This window comes from Nannobrachium achirus, assembly GCF_963921795.1.
Source record: "Nannobrachium achirus genome assembly, chromosome: 19".
Classification (NCBI taxonomy): domain Eukaryota; kingdom Metazoa; phylum Chordata; class Actinopteri; order Myctophiformes; family Myctophidae; genus Nannobrachium; species Nannobrachium achirus.
In genome coordinates, this window is record NC_137826.1 from 50,188,295 (window position 1) to 50,213,178 (window position 24,884).

A 24,884-nucleotide genomic window follows, 5' to 3' on the forward strand; every position below is an offset into this window, starting at 1 on the left:
CCAAGGACAGGTGAACAGGTCCCACCCACATGGTGCATGACGGGGGAATTGGCCGGGTCATCAAAATAAGAGGATTTGTGCCTTGTCGCCTTCAGTTCTCTGGTAGGACTCTAAAATACAGCCTTGACATCCGCAAAGCTAATCCTCTCATCCAGTGTTCCCCAAAAGTAGGTGTGTTTATGGTTCACGAGTAAATATCATTTGTTTGCTTGTTTGTTTGTTTATTCATTTAAAATCTCAGCTTTCCTACTGTCTGTCTACACCAGGGTTCCCCAATTAGTTTTCCCCAAGGGCCGAATTATGTCTAGGGTACCAAGCCGAGGGCCACAACATTGCAGGGGGTGACGGTGGCGTTCCTGCTACTCCAGCGACTGTTCAGATATCGTCGTTGTCGGGTGAAAATCTTGTATGTCCAAAACCGTTTATCATTTATCATTTTAAAAATGATTTAAACTAGTGAAAACAGCCGATCTACAAGCACACAACGCCTCGCATCGCAAGGCGTTGTGTGCTTGTAGATCAGCTGTTTTCACTACTTTTGTGCGATGGCCTTGTATGATGAAGCAGGGCTTTACTTTGCGAAAGAACATACAAATTTGGAGATACAAGGTTTCCACCCGACAACGACCATATACTAGTGTTGTTGCTGCTCTTATACCACCATTATTACTGGGGTTAGTGGGGGCCAGACAGTAGCACCCCGCGGGCCGTAAATTGCCCGCGGGTAGCCTAAAACCCTGGTCTACACTCAGCTTCCCTACTGCCTGCCTCTTCTACATGGTCACTCTCACAGCTTTCCTACTGTCTGTTCTCTCCTACACAGTCTCCCTCTCAGCTTCCCTACTGCCTGTCTCTTCTGGGGACTGCCCATAAGTGAGACATCTCATTACAGATCTGGGTTCCCATATCGATCCCGGGCTCCCCCAGAGTTAGTGTAGAGTCCTTGAGCATTATTCCCGGTGAGCAGGTTGGTGCCTTGCATGGTTTCCTCTGCCATCAGTGTATGAATGTGTGGGTGAATGGGTGAATGTAATGCACAATCTCTGTAAAGCGCCTTCGGATAAAGGCGCTATGTAAATTCTCCATTTAGCCCGACCACTTTTCGTAAGTTAATGCCATTCCTTGTCATACTACAGTATCACACAAAAGTAAAAACGATTTCCGCTATTTTTTGCCATCTTTGAAAAGTGGAAAGTGGTTACAGTAAGTGTGTTTGTGTGTTTTATGAATTGGATGCAATTGAATGTTATTATTATTATTTTTTTCTTTCATTTCCTGAAAAATAATGTTTTTGGACAAATACATGCCACAACCAACATTGTGACAGAACAATGATAGTGCAGGTGTGTGGTTAGGACGTGTGGTTTCAGTTAAATGAAGTGGATCTGAGCTGCCACTCAGAGGCTTTTCAGCACAATGGAGGAGAGGAGAGAGAGAGGTGTGACTTCTATCATCTACCTGTCAATCTGAAGGATGGAATGAGACGAGAGAGAGAGAGAGAGAGAGAGAGAGACAGAGAGAGAGAGATGCATGTCTACAGGAGCAAACAAACAGAGCCGATGGAGAGGAAGAAAGTGAAAGAGAGGAGAAACTGAATGAGAGGAGGTGACATGGAAAGAACAGGAGGAAATTACTGTCCATCAGTATTGTACTGTATGTACTTACATATACACGCACACACGTGCGCGAGAGCACACACACACACACACACACACACACACACACGCGCAATTCAGAGGAAGACTTGAGTCAGAACAAACATACAATTATTGTGTCTGTCTGTCTGTCTGTCTGTCTGTCTGTCCCATCTTGATGTCTCATCTTGAATGCTCAATAAGAAGGAAGAAACAGACGATCGTGGGAGAGAGAAAATCTTAGTACTGCATTTGATTTGGTAGATCTGTTTTCCGTCTCAATATTGGGAGCGAGGAAATTCGTCTTACTTATAGAGTATTATGGTGAAAAGCCGGGTCCCCGGACCCCACTTTGAGAACATTTCTCCATTGCCATCTACACAGACTGCAGTGTGGCACTGGGGATTTCTAGAGCCCTACCTGGGCTGTGGTTGCTATAATAATAATGATAATAATTGTGGTTATTGTGCCCTCAGGGATATTCATATTCACAGCCTGTTCCAACACAATAACACATACTGTAACCATATAGCACAGAACAACATAACAATAAGACAAGTCCCCAGTATAGACCAAAAACATCAACAAGGCAGTTTGTTTAATGCTGCAATGGCTGAGGGGACAAAACTATGGCTAAATCAAGGCAATGCCTACACCAGGGGTCTTCAACGTTGTCAGGCCAAGGACCCCTTAGTTGAGAGAGAGATGAAGCAGGGACCCCCACTACCTTTTCATAAATTCCATATTGTTTCATTGTTTGACAGCACAATCATCAGCGTATATTGGATTCATGTCAATTTGTGTGTTCAGATATTTAACCACTTGAACCGTCAATACTTAATAAACTTGACCTTTCAGTCTGTACTTAGTCTGCTCTTTTTCCCCTCTACACCAAAGCTCTTTCCCGAAAATAGCCGATCTACAAGCTCACAACGCCTCGCCTCGCACTGTGAGGCGTTGTGAGCTTCTAGATCTCCTATTTTTGGCTAAAGTTCTCAGAATATGTATGTTAGGGTTCAAGTGGTTAATATAAAAAAAGGAGAAAAAATAGTTTCTATCACTCAAAGATGTGCACCCCCTGTAGTAACTCTGGGGAGGGCTACCGGACCCCCTCTTGAAGACCCCTGGGCTACACCATATTAGTCAGATTCCCTGATTGGCCGATCCAACCTATCGGTCTCATTGATTGGTCCGCGCCTGATATGTTTCCGAACCCATTTTGATGGTTCGCAACTTGCAAGTAATTATCCCTTTTCTCAAGTTCCTACTTTTTTATTATGAATATTTCAAAACATAAATCCACATGAATTCACACAAGAGATGCTGGTGGCCTAGTGGTTAAGGTAGAAAGTCCCCCTAAAATCTTAAAAATCGCGGTGAGCTTGTAGATCGGCTATCAGGGAGAGTGAGACATCAAATTTCTCCCTTGGGTCTCGAGCTAAAACCGTGAGTTTCTCTCTCTCTCTCTCTCTCTCTCTCTCTCTCTCTCTCTCTCTCTCTCTCTCTCCCACCCTAAACTCTAAACTACTGAGGAATTGTTTATCTGAGGAGAGATTAGCTCCAGATGAGAGGCTGCTCAAGGTTATGTAACACGCTGTGCGTGCATGCTTGTGCGTGTGTGTGTGTGTGTGTGTGTGTGCATGTGTAAACTGCGCTGACAGCAAATCATTACATCACAGGGAGGGACAGCCGCCCCACCTCTCCCCAATCAAAAGTGTTTCCTGTCCAAATGCTCGCCGGTGTTGATGTAATTTGTGGGAACTCTTAGAAGTCGAGTGAGATCAGAAGTTGGTTTAGGTCAGACCTGTGTGTGTGTGTGTGTGTGTGTGTGTGTGTGTGTGTGTGTGTGTGTGTGTGTGTGTGTGTGTGTGTGTGTGTGTGTGTGTGTGTGTGTGTGTGTGTTTGTGTGCGTGCTTGCATGCGTGCGTGCGTGCGTGCGTGCGGCCGTGCATGTATGTGTGGGTGTGCTGCACGTCGTACACATGCAGTGCATGCACGTAAACTTTCAGATATGAGATAAGGAATGTCATGAATAAACATTGTACCCTCGCAGAGATATGGCATGTGCACGTATGCGCGTGCACACACACACACACACACACACACACACACACACACACACACACACACACACACACACACACACACACACACACTGAAAGATTGTCTCTTTACGTTTCCAGTATAAGCGATGCGCTGTGGTCTATAGCTACCTGGGCTGTGTGGTGGTGGTCTCTGTGGTCTATAGCTACCTGGGCTGTGTGTGGTGGTGGTCTCTGTGGTCTATAGCTACCTGGGCTGTGTGGTGGTGGTCTCTGTGGTCTATAGCTACCTGGGCTGTGTGGTGGTGGTCTCTGTGGTCTATAGCTACCTGGGCTGTGTGGTGGTGGTCTCTGTGGTCTATAGCTACCTGGGCTGTGTGGTGGTGGTCTCTGTGGTCTATAGCTACCTGGACTGTGTGGTGGTGGTCTCTGTGGTCTATAGCTACCTGGGCTGTGTGGTGGTGGTCTCTGTGGTCTATAGCTACCTGGGCTGTGTGGTGGTGGTCTCTGTGGTCTATAGCTACCTGGGCTGTGTGGTGGTGGTCTCTGTGGTCTATAGCTACCTGGGCTGTGTGTGGTGGTGGTATCTGTGGTCTATAGCTACCTGGGCTGTGTGGTGGTGGTCTCTGTGGTCTATAGCTACCTGGACTGTGTGGTGGTGGTCTCTGTGGTCTATAGCTACCTGGGCTGTGTGTGGTGGTGGTCTCTGTGGTCTATAGCTACCTGGGCTGTGTGTGGTGGTGGTCTCTGTGGTCTATAGCTACCTGGGCTGTGTGTGGTGGTGGTCTCTGTGGTCTATAGCTACCTGAGCTGTGTGGTGGTGGTCTCTGTGGTCTATAGCTACCTGGGCTGTGTGTGGTGGTCTCTGTGGTCTATAGCTACCTGGACTGTGTGTGGTGGTGGTCTCTGTGGTCTATAGCTACCTGGGCTGCGTGTGGTGGTGGTCTCTGTGGTCTATAGCTACCTGGGCTGCGTGTGGTGGTGGTCTCTGACCAGCATGTTGAGGTGAAACAGCGAGGGCGCCAGGCACACGGCCAGGTTGGTGGGGGTCATCTGGTTGTGGTGCACGCAGGCCGCCACCTCGCCCAGGAAGAGCAGCACCGTGCGCAGCGCCTCGCGGTGCTCGTCCGGGAGCAGCAGGATGGCCGCCTGGCACGCCGCCAGCTGCTGGTCTTTGGGGAAGTCTGTTGTGGAGAGAAGAGAGTTTGATCGTCAACAGTGGTGTCACACCAAATTCGGGGCCCTGGGTACAAGGATTCACTCACATTTTGTGCTGTAACTATTGAAAAGTAGCAGATATACAAACTCACTGCGAGCTTGTAGATCTGCTATTTTTGAAAAATCGGAATATTTCAAATCCTTCTAAAGTTTTTTGAAAAACCTATGTCAGTGGTGCTCAAATATTTTCATGTGAAGGACCCCCAAAATGATATGTATTTGGCCACGGACCCCCATCTCAAAATATTTAGTTCCAGGGATCCCCCAGAAGCAATTATTTATGCATGTGTTTACCTTGGTAAGTCACTCTGGTTAAAGGAATACTTCACCTTTCAATGACTCAACCCATGAAGCCTTGAATTCCTGGAGATTTATGTTTGTTGCATTCGTGAGCCAATAATTCAATATTTGACTAATTGAAGTTAAAAGGTTAGCAATCTTAACAAGAATGTTTAAACATCCTCTTTGAACCTGGATCGTCAGTAGGCTCATCAGTGATTACACTGTGAGAGTTGCTTTAAGGGCTGTCCATAATGTCTCCTACCACTGAACTTTACTTCGGAAAGGTCCGGTTCAACTACAAAATTATGTCACTCACAACTTCTGAAAAGCATTCCCCCGAATTAGAGTTTGGAAAGCTGCACGTCGGAAAGTTGTAACTTTCGACGAAAAGTTTGGTGGTCGGAGACAGACAGTTTTGAGTTTATATTATTATTTTATATGGTTTTGTATTGGTCTCCTATACTGCAGCAGACACCGCAATTATTGAATTATTATTGGCACTGAAAATGTGAAAAAAAGTATCCTTTAAGATTGTCTGCTACATGCCTAAATTGTAAATTGCTTGGGCCCAGAAGCACAGTTTGCAGCATTGTCAAGAACTACTCATATCCAATGCACTTCACACCGGACACTGCACTTCCTTTGGGTTTTCGAGATACATGAACGATACAGTACAGACAGACAGTGCTTTACCGATAGATATTTTGAAACGCATACTTTGTGACACGTGAGAGTGGTTGTTCCCAACACTGGTAGACTGGCTGTTATTTTTTCCTTTCCTACACTCAACAAGTGTATAATTGTATTCAGCCGGTGTAGCATATTGTACTTGCAGGGGGAAAACACTACAGGCCTTCAAAGAACAGACTGGTAGTACATCATTAATATTTAACGTGCGCTGTCTGCTCGTCTCCAGATGACATGGATTTGTCTCAATGTTTCTGAAGGCAAACGCTGCAAAATGTTCAACCGGAGAGCTCGGCGAGTTCTACTTTCCAAGTACGGTGGACTTATTACGCACAAGAAGTATCAATACTGCAATGCAGAATTATGTATATGTTATGTATATGTAATATGAAAATGTACTGTAAAGTTTTGGTATCAAAGTGTACTTGAAGTACCAAAAGTAGAAAGTACTATACTCATTATGCACAATGTCCCATTTCACAAGTTTTAAAAATGTATAAAGATCATTTGAAAATAGGAGATTTGTGACCCATTGCGAGCCTGTAGATCATATTTACTCAAGTACAATTTGAATATAGGGACATTTAAGTGAACCAGAGTGTTTCTACATTATGGCTACTTTTACTTAAAGAGGTGGTGCCATAGTTGCCATGTACTTTCCATGTTTTGTATGTGTCTATGGAGTTAACATTACCTCACTCTAACCTAACGTGGACAGTTTAGTGTAGGCAGATGGGCGGGCGCGGTGAGTCTCTCCGCAAGTCTCCAGCCAATAGCATGTGTTCTCCTCCCCCCACCCCCCTCTGCTCCTCTGCTCAGCGCAGAGAACGCTGGTGCGTTATGACGTCAACACATTTGGTGCGACGCTCTCTGCACTCTGATTGGTTAGGGAAATTCTACACTTCCTACAACAGTGATCATAACGCGATCGCCCAGGCTTCTTTTTCTTCCGATCGCCAAAAGAAGTCTGGGTTTCCGAGGCTAACATTACCTAGACCCCCAGGTTTGGTTATAATATGCAATATAGTGAAAATAGCAGATCGGTTATTTCCACCAGTTCAAAATGAACATACAAGGTTTCCGCCCTGGCGGGCGACCACACGCTAACGCTAACGCTCTACTCACACTGGTAGATGTGCAGGAAGGATTCACACAGCCTGCTGGAGAACAGAGGCTCGGGCAGGTCCCTGAAGAACTGCTTCACCATATCGGCCACGTCGAACGCCGACTGGCCCTCGAAGCGCACGCCGTCCGGCTCCGCCTCCACCGCCTCCCTCAGGCTCTGGATGCGAGACTTCACCCCCGACTTACGGAAGAGACCCACCTGGGAGACACACGTCATCGCCATAATGGTTTCCATGTTTCCATGTTGAAAAGGTAGGGTAAGTGATTTCATGTAAATCAAATAATAATAAAAATGGGTCTCTATTTGGCCCATATTTGGACTTCAGTCTTATTATTGGAATCTATGAAGGCCATGACTAACATGGCTTCAGCTAAGAAGGGCCTTAGTGTTCCAAATGAAAAGGAAAAGGCCAACGAGTTTTATGCAAGGTTCGAAACAGCTGACTTTTTGCAAGAACACAAAGTTGCTCTTAAGTCTGTACCCACAGACAGTGATCTAGGAATTACTGTGGATCAACATGAAGTTTGCACACACATGTCCCTGGAAGGCCTCATGTCCAGACAGAATATGTGGCCGGTTGCTGCATTCATGCAGCCAGGAACTGGCAGAGGTTTGGTGTCCCATCTACCAAAAATCACTGGACTCATGTACTGTTCCATCTACCTGGAAAGACTCCATTATAATCCCTGTTCCCAAAAAGCCATGCTGTAATAATGAATAATGACTATCGCCCAGTCGCTTTGACTTCAGTGATTATGAGGTGTTTTGAGAAAATCATTATCAGTTTACTGAAGGCAGCAGTTGGTTGTTCATTAGATACTTTTCAGTTTGCTTATAGGAGTTACAGGGGTACAGTGAACCTAAATGGAATTATGTGGGGCCTTCCTCCAATCATGGTCGGGTGGGGCCGGGCCTTATGCGCACCAAGGCCCGCCCCATCTTGATCATGATTGGATGAAAGGCCCACCGCCTGTCACCTACATGAAAACTGAAACTTTAAATGAATGGCATTAAATGATCCTACCTTTAATGCCCCACTTGAATAACACAAAAGTATCAAACGTAGCACAAGCTCAAAACGCGGCTCAAAATGCGGCGCGAATGCGACACATTTTGACCTTGTAGATCTGCTTTTAATAATAAACAGACAGGATGAAAAACAAAGACAAGTGACAGTTGTGTACGTAAACACGAGCGAGCGCGGGTGCCCGTCCGAGACTGGTTGCGCCATTAAGGCCCTCATTGAGTCAATGTTTTGGTCCACTGTGGCCCTTAACCCTGAAATGATTTTGACACCCACATATGAAAAGGTGTGTGTACCTGGTCCAGACAGTGGTCTCGGAGGTAGACCAGTGCCCTGAGGATGCTGGGGGGGAGGGGGTCCCCCGTCCGCTGGGCGCTGAGCAGCAGGGGGACCCCAAACACCCTGCGACCCTTCACCTCCGACCCCTTGACCTTCCTCGGAGACTTGGGCACCGTCCTGATGGGAGGGGGAGGGAGAGGGAATTGATTGATTGATTGATTATTTTTATTAGACAAAAATGGAGAACAGTACAAGTACAGTCAATACAATTGAAATGTAGTACAGTACAATTGTACTAACCCTGCCTAAAAGGAACATCCCAATAAGACTTTTTACAGTCTTTTTTACATTGGAAGCCCTCTGTATTTAATTCATAATTGATGTGTTGCTAGCGTATTGCCACAATGCCACAATAACAGCAACACAGTGCATTTACTTGGGTGCAGTACTTAAGTACAATCATTAAAATGAAATGCTATCTGTACTATCTGAGTATTCGTGTTTTTGGATAGGCCTACTTATGTCTTCCACACAGTATTGAGAAAGACATATATTGACTCATTTCAAGGATGGTAAAAAAAAGTGGTCTACATTAGGAATTAACTAGTGAAAATGGTAGATCTACAAGCTCTATCACATGCAGGATACTCCACTTTGAGTTTTTATAACCCCCTCCAGCCAAGGACAATAAAGACAAAAAAAAGAAGAAGAAGAAGAAGAAACTAAAAACGACTTTAGCCCTATATTGGTCGTACCAAGTAGCTAGATTACTGTAGGCACTACACTGTCTCTAAGCATTTGTTTGCTGCATTTACCTTGCTTACTGTAATTCACTCGGGATTAAGAGCGTCTGGTATTAAATTGTAAATTATTGCCTGCCTGTCTGTCTGTCTGTCTGTCTGTCTGTTTGTCTGTCTGTCTGTATGTACAGGTGAGTTCCTCCGGGAGCCTCCAGGGGGTAGCGCTGAGCTCTCTCCGTCTTTCAACAGAAGACAATGTGTCTTGCAGTTGTTGTGTTTCTCAACACTGATACATAATAGATGAACTTCTAAAAGACAATTTCAGCCTGTTGCACCTTCTCCCCTAGCGCACGCACGCAGATGCACGCGCACGTCTGTATCGTATCATTGCACTTGTGAGGATGTCAACATTTTACGATGCTACCTTTTATGAATGCCATTTCCACCTGCCATTTTTTAACCTTAGAAACATTTTGTTGTTGTTGGGTGGAAACCTTGTATGTCCAAAACCGTTCGCTTTGTATATGTCATTTTAAAAATGATTTAAATTAGTGAAAATAGCCGATAAAAAGATCTGCTATTTTCACTAGTTTTGTGCGACAGTCTTGTATGATGAAGCAGGGCTTTACTTTACAAACAAAACAAAAAAACATGCAAATTTGAAACTTGGAGATACGAGGTTTCTGCCCGACAGTGACGATTAAAAAAATATATATCTATCAGTGTGATCTTAGGTATCCCCAACCCCTAAGCTCTAAACGTCTAGCCCTAACCTCTGTCTTTTCCTAACTGTGTAATGTATAACGCCCTGAATCTTTTTTCAACCATAAATAATTTCTCTTGAGGACTAGGGAAGTCCAATGTCTCTTTATATGGTTCTAATGTGGCCCTCAAAAGTATAGTAATACAAGTACACGTGTACGCAACCACAGGGTCTCACCAGTTCCAGCCCTGCTTGCTGCTGGGGGAGTACTTGTCCATGAGGGAGGTGAGTTTGAGCAGAGACAGCTTCTGGAGGAGGTGCATCTGGGAGACGGACAGGCTGTCGATCCCGGGACGACCCGAGACGGACAGGCCCTCTGTCCCGGGACCACGTGAGACGCCACGCTCTCCGGGGAGATTCGGCCTGTCGCAGGACAAAGACAGGTTGGAATTCACAACATTTAAACGAGTGGCAGCCAAAAGCATATCCACAAAATACCATAACAGTCCTGGTGTTTTGACTGGGGTTGGAGTTGCAGGGAGGGGATCCATTTATCTTGCTTTTGATATCCAGCCTTTAGGTCATTCGTTTTTATGAATGACCAGAGTGTTTTGTCCCTGCTTCTTCAGACTGAATTGAATGAAGATGTCTTTCCTTTTGGGGAAAGGTAGACTGTCTGATATGTTTGCTCTGTGTTTGATTACAATGTAACAACTTATAAATGTGTCCATTTTGGAAACATTATTTAAAAATCACACCCGTGTGAACTGAGCGGTGGTTTACCCCCCCCCCCCCCCCCCCCCTGTGTGTGTGTGTGTGTGTGTGTGTGTGCGTGCGTGTGTGTGTGTGTGTGCCTGGTCTGGCCTGGCCTGAACAACAGCGCCCCTCCCTTAACATGTGTGGTCATAAAAGGTACTGCAGGCCTGCAGGCTACATACAGACACGCACACACGCACACACGCATACACACACGGCCACGTATAGGAGACGGTGTAACCACCGCTCAAAAAAAAAAAAAAACAATATTTTAGCATTAGCTGTAGTATGGATTCTGCCAAGAACAATTTACAGTTGTGGTCGAAGTATCCTTGAGCAAGACTCCTGAACCCCTAGTTGCTCCCGGTGAGCAGGTTGGTGCCTTGCATGGTTTCCTCCGCCATCGTTGTATGAATGTGTGTGTGAATGGGTGAATGTAATGTACAATCTCTGTAAAGCGCCTTGGATAAAGGCGCCATATAAATGCACCATTTACCAATTGTGTAATGATGATCTAAAGCACAACATGAGCACTTAATATTAGGGTCAGGTTACTTTACCTTTTCCTTTCTATCTTCTCCCCCCCCCCCCCCCCCCCCCCCCCCTTACAGTTGAATGTTCCCCAGCTTTGTGTCTTCTACTCAGCTGTGTGCCAGTCTCACTCATCCAGATACATTAATCAAACATCATTTGAAAATGATCTTGGTGGCCGATCGTCCGGTGTGTCTCACCGTTTATCGGAAAGCAGAGCCAGGCACGTGCACACATAGACATCAAAGGGGGCTTGAGCCCCTGCCCTTTTTAGCTGTCTGTAAAAAGTGCCCTCTCCAAACCATGAATGCAGTTTTTACTATGGTGAAAGAAATGCAAATGCCCCTCTTTCCATGCCATACCTGAAGGCAGCATTCAAGAGAATTGCCTTGTCCAAACTCTCCTGAACTTGAATGCAGCATCTTAAGCTGAAAGAATTGCCCTCTGTGTGTAGAAATCCATACCGTTACGCCACATCTCCAGTATTCACTTGATAGTGCTTAGTTCAGTGTGGTATCAAGAACAGAAAATAGACGACCTCCAAGCTCACAACGCGTCGCTCTGCGAGCTTGGAGGTCTGCTATGTTTGATACTTTCACCAAAAGGCCCTTTTAGAAATGTCAGCCCCTGCCTCTCTAACATTCTCTGCACGTCCCTGAGCAGAGCTTCCCTTCATCTCTGACAGAGCATAATAGCGTGTTTGTGTCTCACCTTCTCCCGGGCTGCAGGGGCCGTGGTGACGGGGCGGTCGTCCCCGCTTCCTCCTCCTCCTCCTCTTCCTCCTGGGGACGGCGGACCTCCAGGTGGATGTGGGAGGGGGAGGAGGGGCGCTGGGCGGGGGAGGCCCTGCAGGAGGAGGGGGGCGAGGGGGAGGGGGAGGAGGAGGAGGGGGAGGGGCAGTCGTCGGAGAGGTCCTGGGACCAGGAGGACACCAGCAGGCTGATCCTCTCCATCACGCTGTCCAGAGCCGAGAAGAGCTCGCCCTGGTCCAGGAGACCACCCAGCTGCACGGGACACATACAGTAGGTACAGGGCTGTCAGTGTAACCATACATACGATACGCACAGGGGCGTCACACCAAATTCTGGGCCCTGGGTACAAGGATTCACTGCGGGGCCCCCCATGAATGTTAACTATTGAAAAATAGCAGATATACAAGCTCACAGCGCGGCACCGAGTGCCGCGCTGCGAGCTTGTAGATCTGCTAATTTTGAAAAATCGTGAAAATGTGTGCAAGAAACCTATGTCAAGGACCCCCAAGATGATATGTATTTGGCCACGGACCTCGATCTCAAAATATTTAGTTCCAGGGACCCCCCAGAAGCAAATTTGAGTTCGAAATGTTCGCTTGAAAAATACATATATTCAAAGATTTTCACACATTTTCACAACTTTTCAAAAATAGCAGATCTACAAGCTCGCAGCGCGGCACTCGGTGCCGCGCTGCGAGCTTGTATATCTGCTATTTTTCAATAGCTAAAGTTACTAGGGCCCCTCCACCTTGGGCCCCAGTAACTCAGTCCCACTTTCCTACCCCTTGTGACGCCCCTGGATACGCATCACGATGCATGGTTAACAATACGATACATGGACGATATCGGTTCATTCATGGCGATACGATACGATTCGATTCAATGATTTAAAATCGATATAGTAACTATTTAGCAAAGAAACGAAACCTGTGTAAAAAAATCGATTATTATGGAAGTAAACGCTGTGATTATCTAGCAAATACATGGACTTTATATTTCAACACATACTGTATGGACAAACCCACCTTGACATGAACACAGAGATTACATACATTTATCGATTGACCAAGAGTAGCTATATGGAATGGAAAGGCAATTAGACCCCTCTTTTTAATTTTCCCTCTTAAAATGTCCAAATACAAGGCACTACTTAGTTTCCAAACAATCAATTATTTGCATTGCAAAACGATTCGATACCAATTATTTGCATCGTAAAACGATACAACATTTGAAATTATGACATTTTCGCGCTAAGGAGATTCCGTCTATCGGCTAACGTTTTGGAAGAAGATTGATGAGTTGGTTATTAAGAAATCTGCGCTGTTTCATTACAAGCTCATGCTGAGCGATGCACTGTGAGCTTGGAGATCTGCTATGTTCAGGAAAGGGGTTTTGGGCTCAGACTCACCCTCTGCTCTCCTTCGGGGAACAGGAGGCTTGGGCGCTCGTCCGGCACGTTGTCGTAGATGCTGGCGCGGTGATCCGCCTCTCCTTCCGCCGCTCCGGCTCCGCCCACATCGCCATCGCCGGCTGCGTGAGGGTGGGGGAGGGGCTGCTGCCGGCCGGCGTCGGCGCCGCGGCGGCTGCCTCCCTGTCGCCCGCGGTAACCGTGGAAGCTGCCCGTCCGCCAGTTGACCACGGAGGAGGCGGTGGAGGGGTCGATGCCAGGCAGCGTTGGGCTCGTTGCTGAAAAATTACATCATATCGTCGTTCTCGGGTGGAAACCTTGTATGTCCAAAACTGTTTGTTTTTATCATATTTATTTTTTACTAAACTAGTAAAACAGACGATCTACAAGCACAAAACGCCTCGCACCGCGAGTCGTTTTGTGCTTGTAGATCGGCTGTTTTCACTACTTTTGTGCGATGGCCTTTTCTGATGAAGCAGGGCTTTACTTCGCGAAAAAAAAAAAAACTTGGAGATACAAGGTTTCTGCCCGACAGTGACGATATATTACTTGTTACATCTTTGAATTGAAATTTTCCAATGTTACAGGTGCCACTAAAGAAATTCCATAGATTCCATAGAGATTTACAAAAATATGGATATCAATTATGTTAAGCCTAGAATCAATAGGCCATCCAGGATCCTGGTGAATCATTACCATAAAACCTTTGATTCTGTTGAAATTTAACTATTTGATATTATGTATTATTTAATAAATAACCGTTGTTTAGTGGTTTTCTTATTTTTCTTCTTCACCCCCCGGCTCCACCGCGCGCGTCAAGCGTCGCGTCAATGCTGGGAACGCCCCGTTTTTACGCCGTCCGACGCCAGCACGACGCCGTCATTTTGGTGGAGCCCTAGCCTTACAGAATCAAAGGTCTGTGGCCAAAAAAAAAAAAACAATAAGACTTTTTTCAGCGTTACTTACAAACAGCGTTGTCGGGGTGCAGCGGGGGCAGGGGGAGGGGCGTCTGGCGGCTGAGAGAGGCGGGGAACGTCCCGGCTTTGTGTCCCCGCGGAACCTGGAACAGCAGTCTGTCATGGCCGCCACCGCTGCCGCCGTTGTTGCTGTTGTTGCCGTTGTTGTTGTTGGCGGCCTGGGGTCTGTGGTCCTGCAGGGGACCATGAACCAGTTATGTGTATTACTGTAAACCAGTGGTTCTCAACCTGCGGGTCGGGGTGCTGGGAGTGAACATTCTGAATATAATGTAAGGGTGCTGATTATGCCAGACTTTTAGCATGTGTACATTTAACCCTACAAGACCCGAATTAATTTCTACTGGCCAATTTAAAAAAAAAAAAAATCAGATGCTGTTGTAGGAGTCCTAATCACAGGAAAATGTAATGTTAAAAAATTAACAATGTTTTTGTAAGGTTTTATAGCCATAAATCATAAATCATGCTCTAATTTGCATTTTGGGGATACTTTTTACAATAATAACATATATGTACATGTTCTAGACATTCTAATGATCACGAGAAAATATATTACAGGCATTTTACTTATGTTTTAGTGAGGAATAGCTTCAGTTAAAAAGTGAGATGTTGTTCGTCCAGACGCTGGAATTTCAACTTCTCTGGGGGGTGTGAATGTCAGCCCCTGTGGGGGGTATTTATATTCAAATTTGTTATTCTAATAGGATTTAATTTTTTTTTTTTTGCCAAAAAGCAACGCTGGGCCTTGCAGGGTTAAGGATGCTCTTTTATTTTTTTCTCTTTGCTCTTTTGCCTTTTGCCACCTGATACATGCATTATCATCCCTTGGGATGGGTCTGTTATCACTGTTGACTCATCCCTTAGCTAAGGCTCAGTAGTCTGACTACCAGCTCCCAGGAGCTGGGAGACCCGTTATCACCCTTGGTCTTGTCATTGCAATGCGCATGTGCCAACACACGCTCAGAGAAATAAAAAAAAAGGTCCCACCCACGCTTTCGAGACTACCAGGTTGGGAATTCTAGCCATGCGCTCTTACTGAGGACGCTACTGAGACGGAGGCGCTGCCCCCGACATTTTTGTTGGGATATTGTCTGCTTTTGCACTCTCTTTCTTTCTCAAATGTTTCTACGTCTTATTATTATAATTACCCTTTTAGATTATTCTTTTTTAGATTTTGCTGTAATTATAGTGTTGCTGTTATTATATATACCACTGCATTGCCTGAAGGATGCCAAACAAAAACAAGTTTTACTCTCATGTACCTGTAAAAAAGACGTAGCAATAAAGTACAACCTTGAACTTTGGGTGCCTCAGATGAAAAAAAAGGGGAAAAAAAGTGTATATATAATTATATACATAATATATATATATATATATATATATATATATATATATATATATATATATATATTTATAGGGGTGCCCTGAGCCAAAAGAAGTTTGGGAACCCCTGGTGTACATGAATGGGTGAATGTAATACACATAGTAAAACACTTTGGACTCTTTGGACCCCACATTGCGATTTAGCGAGCTAATGAGTTTAATGACATACTCTCATTCTTTGGTGTTTTCCACTTTGTGTGTGTTTTTCACACTTTTGTGCCCAGTAATTATAAGACGCCTTGAATAAATGAGCCCAGCAAGGTCATTCTCACTGGTAAACAAAGTTCCCTGACTAAATATTTGGAGAGCAAAGTAATGGTGTTGAGCTCACTGGAAAGCATGCCAATAAACCTGTTTGTATACTGTCTAAACAACTCTGTTATGCTGCCTTAATTACAGGCAGTGGTGGACAAAGTATATCGTCATTCGTCGGTGTCGGGCAGAAACCTCTTATCTCCAAGTTTCAAACTCGGAGGCCTTTTTCAGGCCTCACCCGTTTAGCGGCCGAAATCTCCGTGTGCGTGTGGCTGCAAGCCCCAATCGCAAAAAAAAAAGAGAGAAAGAAAAAATGCTATCAGAAAAAGATCCATATTCTTATAGCCGTGGTCTCATACAGTGGCGTCAGTTCAGAAAAACCTAGGGTATGTCAAAGATGGGAGTCCTCATGGAAAATAGGCATTACATTTTGGATAGCACGGTTCTATTGTGAAAATAGCAGATCTACACAACGCCTCGCGCTGCGAGGCGTTGTGAGCATGTAGATCGGCTATTTTCACAATGTCTGAAAAAAAAAATACTTTTGTCAGTTTTTTACACAGGTTTCTACGGTTTCTTGGGCTGGATAAGGCAGCCTGGAATTGTTTTTCAAGTGCAGCTAAACTTAGCATGTTAGTAAACGTGCCACAATTAACAATAATGCATTGCAGCTGACCTGCGGAACCTGGGAAAAGTACCATTTTGTCAAGCTGGGGAGAATACAAGTGTGGAGAATATAATTATAATACATCGTTAAAGTGACCATTTTGTTAAATTTTGCATTTGTAGTTATTTTACTGTAATTTAACAACATATTAACCAGCGCAGATAGCCAAAGAGACATTCATGGATTTATATTTAAAAGTAACTTTTTATTTTCCCCCCTGGACCCAGGGTATGGCAGCTGCATACCCCTGCCATACCCAATTGACGCCCCTGGTCTCATACTGTGTGCAGGTTTGTTCCCCAACCCCATGTTGAACAAGACCAGCAGAAGCGTGCAACTTTCTGGACAATATGCTGTTTACAGAAAGAGTTCAGGTCATTGGAGCACATTTTCCTATGGGGGACGTATTAGCCAAGAATGGTTTCTCCTCAATTAAGTGCATAGCCAGGTCCCTTTCAAACTTTTACTGTGAGCCTGTGAAGCCAGCGGATAATAGAAAAGCTCAGAAGGCTCTTGATAAAAAAGAAGAATATTGCAAATAAAGTGAACATAGCCGATCTACAAGCAATGCGCGACAGGTTGTGAGCTTGTAAAGTCGGTTACTTTCACTGCTAGATTTTTTTAGTCCTACATTGCGCTGAGCAGAGAGCAGTGGTCGCTGAGTTATGGCCATTTACACAGCTGTAACACTGGGTGCAGTTGTCATAGCAGAGTCCTGAAGAGAGTGTTTGTGTCACGTTTGGTGCACAACAGCAGAGGACTTGTTCTTACCCAAATATGGCATTCCGCGTTTATGTCCTTCCGCAATGACTTCATCAACATGACATCAGAGATTCTCGGGGACGCCACGTAGCACGTATCGATAAACGTTTTGTTTTCCATCGCTGTTGGCGGTCAGGCCTGCCAGTTCAAACCGGATGTTGTATGGGAGGTCCCTTTGCTTCAGATCGTACTGAACAGCTACTGCTACCTTGCATAACGTCCTCAGAGTCGGTTTGAAGTCTAAGATGTACAGCTGTTTGAATCCTCCAAAGAGCACGACACGATCCCCCACCAAGCAACAGTGCAAACCCCCAACAGTTGGCCACTGGCCTTTCCACTGGGAATAATTCTTCCAGCCGGAGGTCTCTGGATTGAATTTCCACAGATCATTGATACACGGGGTACTCCAGTTAGCCACCGAAGATTTGGTTTTGCCACCAAATATGTAAAGCTCTCCATCGTAGGCAAAGGCTGAATGATTCCAGCGTCTTTCTGGCTGAAGGCTTCCAGAAGGCGTGTTGCCCTCCAGAAGCCAGCTATTGGTCTCTGTGTCAAACACTCTGATGTGAGGATGGAACTTGTCTCTGCCCCCAAATATGAACATCATTGTCCCGATGATGGTGGCAGAGTGACCCGAGTTATCATATGGTTGAGTGACTCTGGTGTTAATTAAAGACCAGACCATTGTGGTGCTGTCCAACTTGTGGATGCTATTGAATGAAAAATAACATTGATTGGTCGATCCTCCAAGGATATACATGATCTTTCCCAAGACACAGGCTGAGTGGTCTCCCCTCCCTTTTGGAACAGTCCCAGAAACCTCGGGTTTGAACCATCTGTGGGTGTCGAGCTCAAATGCATGAAGCACATTGCAATATACCTTCTTAGTGTAACCCCCCCAGATGTAGATGGTACCATCTCCGGCTATCAGCACAGCTGTGTGGCCACGGCACATGGGGGGAATCTCTCCTCCTCCGGTTTCCATTGGGGGTAACACGAACCAGCGCAAAGTCACTGTGTTGAAGATGTGAACATCCATTAGATCCTTCTGAAAATGCTCATTGTATCCTCCAAAGGAGTAAACCTTGTTGTCCACTGCGACAGCAGCATCGTCCTCGTGCATCGTTGGCCCTCCATTCAGGTCTACAGTCCGTTGAAGCATTTCACACAAGCAGTTAATCTGATGAAAGTCGATCTCTTTAAGTTTGGCTCTGTAAGAGAATGGTGTCCCTGTCTCTTGTTGGGAATCAGCCTTATCGTCACGTCACAGGTTTATAGGGGGACCAGCCTGTGACGTCAGTCATAATCTATGACATATGACACTTAACTCATTCACTACCAGAGTAAATACATCAAAAAAGCCCATTCTGCAGGTTGGGCAGAATCTGCGATCGTTTGATCTACTTTTCAAGTAGTCTCAGAACATTTATCTCCAGTAGCATGGATCCCATGATCGTTGGTGAAGAGGGAGTTTATCTCTGTGCTTTATTTGTCCTCCATTTGGTCCATTCGTTCTGTAGTTAATCGCTATTGAACACAGCATGCCTCGACTAAAATGCTATGAAAAAAACAGCGTGGCCATAGGGGCGTTTCCCCAAAACTAAAGTAAAGGAAGCAGACGGGGGAGGAAATCTTGGGGTCACGTGATTCCTTGGAAATCTGTGTGTGTGTGTGTGTGTGTGTGTGTGTGTGTGTGTGTGTGTGTGTGTGTGTGTGTGTGTGTGTGTGTGTGTGTGTGTGTGTGTGTGTGTGTGTGCGTGCGTGCGTGCGTGCGTGCGTGCGTGCGTGCGTGCGTGCGTGCGTGCGTGCGTGCGTGCGTGCGTGCGCGTGTTTTTTTTTTATTGAAGTATTTATTAGAAGTTTGCAATAAAAAACTACAGTTTCATGACAGTACAAATCACTGGTACAAGGTCAACTAAAAGGAGATCCTAGAAAGCTGAGGCTTATTTCCACAGGAACCACACTTTAAATATCTCATAACATTGAAAGACAGACGGATCGAACATAGTACTTTATCTAGGATAATATCAATTTCAAAAGCAGTAAAAGCATAACATCAAATACAAAGGCAGAAAAAAAGGTGGGGGGGAGCATGGGGGCTTAGTCTATTTACAAATCACGGGTCTGAAGGTGACTTTTCATACTGATTTTGAAGGAGGCTAGGGATTTGCTCTCCTTTAAGGCTTGTGGAAGGGCATTCCACATGTTGGTGGTATAGCAGGTGAACGAGTTAGAGCCTTGTTTAGTGTTAAATCTACGTTGATGATATTAGTGGAGCTGCCTCTGGTGTTGTTGTGATCGTGAACATCCTTGACCTTTAGGAAATAGTTTGTGTGTGTGTGTGTGTGTGTGTGTGTGTGTGTGTGTGTGTGTGTGTGTGTGTGTGTGTGTGTGTGTGTGTGTGTGTGTGTGTGTGTGTGTGTGTGTGTGTGTGTGTGACTGCAATAGTTTTACACTAGATGGAGCTCTTCGCTAACATAAAAAAAGACGTCCATTCGTCCAATGACGTCTTTCGTGGTGTTAAAAAAATCCGACCCACAGATTGATTCAAAGGAAGGAACACAAGGGTCCGGTTCATGAAGCGACTGTAGCTGTGATAAAAGTACCTACCTCCAGCGTGTGTCCGCGAAGCGCCAGTTCCTTGCTCTCCGGGTCGTTCGGGGCGGAGGCGTGGCCGCTGCTTCCGCTGCGTTTGCCCGACCTCCGCACCCGGGTGACGGGGCTGGGCGTGCTGACAGTGCTGCTGCTCTCCGACGGACTGGTGCTGCCCGCGTTGCTGCTGCTGCTGCTGCTGCTGGCGGCGTGCGGAGAGGAAGGGGTGGACGACGCCTGGCTGTCTGGACGCCCCTGGAGCCTGGAGGCACAGCAGGCACGCAGGAAGGGGTTTAGGTTTATATATCGTTGTCAGGTAAGCTTGTAAGTGGTAGCTTGTGTGTCCCAAACCGTTCGTTTTGTACTCATCATTTTAAAAATGATTTAAACCAGTGAAAATAGCCGATCCACAAGCACACAACGCCTCGCGTTACGAGGCGTTGTTTGCTTGTAGATCAGCTATTTTCACTAGTTTTGTGCAACAGTCTTGCGTGATGAAACAGGGGCTTTACTTTATACGAAAAAACGTACACATTTGAAACTTGGAGATGCAAGGTTTCTCTGCCCGCCAGTGACAATATTTGACTCTTTTTGTCCCAAGTTATGACATGCCCATTCCCAATTCCCTGTGCGTTTTGTCATCGATTTCTAAACAATCGGAACTGTTGAAAATATCTACTCGGGAGTTACATCTTTGTAAATTAACTATCCGAGCAAAGTTTTTTTTTTATTTATTTTTTTTATATGCTATAAGTCATAAGACAGTGTTTCTCAAATGGGGGTACGTGTACCCCTTGGGGTACGCGGAGGTACTGCAGGGGGTACTCAGAAAGTGCTCCAAAAAAGAAAAATACAAGTATAAATCATGCTAATATTGTTCATAATTAAAGAATTGACTACAATTGAATTAGGAGGGGGAAAGAAACATGTACTGTTATGTTTAATGATGACAAATGGAGAAACTTGGAGAGCCTGAGTTGCTAATTCAAATTACATGGTACCAGGGATGTGTTTTAAAGTTGTTTGAATGTATTGAAGTTATTGACATGACAACCGTTTGAAACTTTTTCACTCCGTTTCTTATTTGTGATTTTATATTCTTGAAATAGCATCATATACCACTATGTATTTACATTTTAATTACAGTTTTATAAGCAAAGTGTTGATGCGGGGTAAAGGGGGTACTTGGATTCAGAAATCAGGGAAAGGGGGTACTCAAGCCAAAAAAGATTGAGAAACACTGCTATAAGACATGCACTGCGGACGGAAATAACGGATGGAGATTAATCTATACATTTTCAAAGGTAAGTGATTTGCCGACAAGAACAGAAAGGACGATTAGCCTAGCTTAGCCTACATCAGTGGTTCTCAAAGTGGATTCCAGGGACTCTGTGGGTGGTTCCTTTAGGGGGGTTCTAAATGGACCCATACAAGTAACTCTTGACAGTGTACAAATGGAACCAAATGGAACCGTTAGGGTTCATTTGGTTCCATTTGTACACTGTCAGAGTTAAGGGGAGACGTTGAAGTTTGAGAACCACTGGCCTACATAATGGTTGTAAAAGAGTTGTAAAAAATAAAAGTTGGGAAAACTCAACATTTTAAGGCAACAAATTTCAGAAAACGTTTAAATTAGACACAAACGTAAACCTTTAAAGTTATACCATGTAACCTTTTTTATAAAACAAATCTCAAAATTGTCCTAACTGTTAAATCGCTAAAGTTTTAGAACACCCACTCCGTTATTTTCAGCTTCTAAAGCCTTCTCTTTATATGTTTTCTATGATCCTGGCCGGGGTCCGGTTTTTCCGCGGAAAAATAGCGTCATCTGCATCATCTGTATACGTTGGCCAATCGCATCGCGGATCATACACACATGATACACTACCGGCCAATCACAGCTTATCTTCCGTGTCTTCAGGAAGTAGCCTCACTCAGCTACAGTGTTTACCATGGTGAAGGATTCTTAACCTCTTAATCCCCAAATCCTGGCCAGAAAATTACGTTCTACCATGCGTTCTACCCCTCCACGGATTTGTATCGGTCGCGGTGGTTTGCGGTGCCGCTCCGGTGGTCCGCGGCGGTGGTCCGCGACGACTCCGGGCGAAAAACGGCCAAAAAAAGCAATACCGCTACTGACCACTAGTTTAGCAACTTACACAGTATAGCTTTAAGTTTTGCTTAAGCTGGTTTAGTTGGTTTGTCTTAAAATGTTCAGTTACCTCAACTTACATAAGTTTTGCTTGAGTTTGTTTAACTTAAAATTCTCAGTCCTATTAAAATTAAAAGTTCTCTGAAGTTTGTTGCCTTAAATCTTTTCCCAACTTTTTATTTTTTACAGTGAACCTCCTGACCTCCGCAGTCTCTCGTCCGTCTCCACGTGTCTCTCCTCCAGCAGCACCGGCCCGCTTATCACCAGCCTGGTGGTCCCTCCTCCTCCTCCTCCTCCCGCCGCGGAGGGACCCCCGTCACTCACGCCCCCCACGTCGGGGGCCCCCTGTGCGACCGACGACGACGTGCCCCTGAGCCTCAGCCGCTCCATCCTCCTCAGCAGGCCGGGGCCTTTCTTCCTGATCGGGGGCTTGTCCGGGAAGCAGCGCTCGCCGGAGGCCTCGGAGCTCTGGCTGGAGGAGCCCGCGCTGCCCGGAGAGGAGGGGGGCTCCTCGCCGAACGACGTGTCCAGGGACGGAGGCTTGGCGCCGGGGGAGCTCCGCCGAAAGACCTCCTGGTCGTCTGCGCTGGTGCTGAGCGAGAGGAGATGAGAGGTGAGGTTTAAGAATTATTTTCAGTACCGTTGTTCCCTATTGAGCTTGGCACATTTCCTGGGGCAAGCTGCCCAGATCACACATGTCACACGTGTCTTCTTATTTTCTCAAAAAGCGCCTGCAATGTAGTCCATTTGAAACTACATTGCAGTGCACATCATGGGGTGATCACTGCTTGCCTCCTGTGAATTATTTTATTTTTTATCTTTGTTTATTTTCTGTTTATTTCGTTGCTGAGTGAGGTCAGCAGACTAAGTGACGTGAGTGAGATGAAAAAACCTGGGTGGAATGTGTCAATCTCAACAGGAAACAATGGTATATGGCTTGTGTAATAGAGCCTCTTATGAACTTATTTCATTTATGGTTTATTTTAACCGGGGTGCAAAAAAAAACAAAAAAACAAAAAAAAAGTTTAAGGATTCTATCTCATGAGCCTCCCGTGAACTTATTTCATTTATGGTTTATTTTAACCGGGGTGCATGGTCTTGTAAAAAAAAAGAAAGAAAGAAAAAACATTTTTCTGCAATCACATTCTATCATCCACGTTGTATTCATGTTGCTCAGTCAGCAAATACAAACGTCAGCTTACAGTAATATAACTATTTGATTTAGGACGAAGATCTGCATTCAGATGGTAGTTTTGCATATTACTTGCGTGCATTCCTTGGCCCTCGTATTGCTGCTTGCAGCTATATTTGTAATAATAATAACTCAAAATGCACTCTGTTCGAGGTGCCATCTTGCGCCTCACGCAAAAGTAGGCCGGCCTACTTATGTGCAAGCAGGCATCACCGCTTCCAAAGAAAACTGATTTATTATGACCAATGACTTCACCTCTTTCACCACCAGGAATACTGGTCCCTCATTGCCTGTTAATAGTGACGTTGCCAGAGATGCTGCTGCATGCATGCATGCATGCATGCATACATACAGGGGCGGAGTGTCGGTTAAGCTGAGTAATCGGCCGCTTACCGGCCCGCGGACCGCGGGGGCCCGGCCATCAGCTATGGTCAGATCACATGGATCTTATCATCTTTAGTTTATTAGGATGTGGACGCACCTTGTGTGCTCCGCCTCTAGGTGGGGCAGGCGGGCCCATTTAAAACGTTTATCATCTTCATGGTGCATGCTATGTCATCATCAATCAATGGTCAACACAAGCCAGCTAGCCTTCGGGGGGGTTCATACATACTTACATACATACATACCTGTACATACATACATACATACATACATACATACCCAGCCGATCGCAGTACTTGCGCAAGTAATAATATTAATATAAAAAAACAGCACATAAAAAAAAGGGAAATCACCCAAAGCTACTGCTGCTGGTGTTGTGGCCCCTGTGCGTGTGACTGGGGCCCCTCAGGGAGCGCTGGCCCTCGCTGTCCGTGCTGCTGGTGCTGTGCAGCGAGCAGGCGTCACATGACGAGGGGGCGGGGCCACGCCGTCCCACCGGGCTGTCAGGGGCCGGGAGGAAGTCCAGGCAGGAGGGGGCGGCGTTGTCTCCCTCCACCTGGAGGGTGGGGGGGGGGGGGGGGGGGGGGGGATCCATGGAATCATTGATTATTGATTGAGAGACAATGAGCCCAGTGGTGTCAGTTCAGCAAAAGCTAAGGTATGGCATAGATAGGGCATTAACGAAGAAGTCGACAAGTCAACTTCATTACACAAGTCGACTCCCACCAGAGAAAGTCGAGAGTCGAAGTTGAAAAAAAAAAAAAAACGTTCTATTGTGAAAATAGCAGATCTACATGAGCAGATCTACACAACGCCTCGCGATGCGAGGCGTTGTGAGCATGTAGATCGGCTATTTTCACAATTTCTACCTCTATATGTTTGACAATTTGGACAGTGTTTAATTTGCCATTTTAGAGGTAGGCCTATTAAAAAGTCCTTAAATTGTCACTTTACAAATGTGAAGATACCCGCTATACACTTAAACTTTATGTTGGCTTGTTTAAGGTTGAGTGAGAAAACAATGTTTCACATTAATGTTAATCATCTCTGGACCCCCCCAAAATAATTTGGGGATCGTGTGTGATGTCATCAAACAATAAAGTCGACTTCAACTCAACTTTTTACTAAGTCGGGTCGACTTGCAAAAATCACAAGTCGTTAATGCCCTATTATGGCAACATGACTGGTGTCTTGCGCGTGCAAGATACCAGTCATGTTGCCATACCTTAGCAATAGGCATGAATGTATTTTTTAAGAAGTACTTTTTTTCTTTCCCTGTAGCCAAGGTATGGCAGCTCAGAGCCTTCTAGCTGGCCCTGATGACGTTGCTTGCTTGCCTCA

At 45.4% G+C, this 24,884-nt stretch overlaps 1 protein-coding gene across 1 annotated transcript in view; it reads right to left on the bottom strand.

The window, feature by feature from the left end:
* The window catches only part of LOC308304908 (rho GTPase-activating protein 7), a gene marked incomplete at both ends in the record, with an annotated part of 129,960 nt that overhangs the window by 7,507 nt on the left and 97,569 nt on the right, over window positions 1-24,884 (bottom strand). The window contains 10 exons of the mRNA XM_080749533.1: window positions 4,641-4,860; window positions 6,989-7,187; window positions 8,310-8,469; window positions 9,973-10,158; window positions 11,734-12,026; window positions 13,183-13,460; window positions 14,149-14,332; window positions 19,834-20,077; window positions 22,170-22,559; window positions 23,897-24,099. Coding sequence (XP_080605659.1) covers window positions 4,641-4,860; window positions 6,989-7,187; window positions 8,310-8,469; window positions 9,973-10,158; window positions 11,734-12,026; window positions 13,183-13,460; window positions 14,149-14,332; window positions 19,834-20,077; window positions 22,170-22,559; window positions 23,897-24,099 — 2,357 coding nt within the window. The remainder of the gene's footprint in view (window positions 1-4,640; window positions 4,861-6,988; window positions 7,188-8,309; window positions 8,470-9,972; window positions 10,159-11,733; window positions 12,027-13,182; window positions 13,461-14,148; window positions 14,333-19,833; window positions 20,078-22,169; window positions 22,560-23,896; window positions 24,100-24,884) is intronic.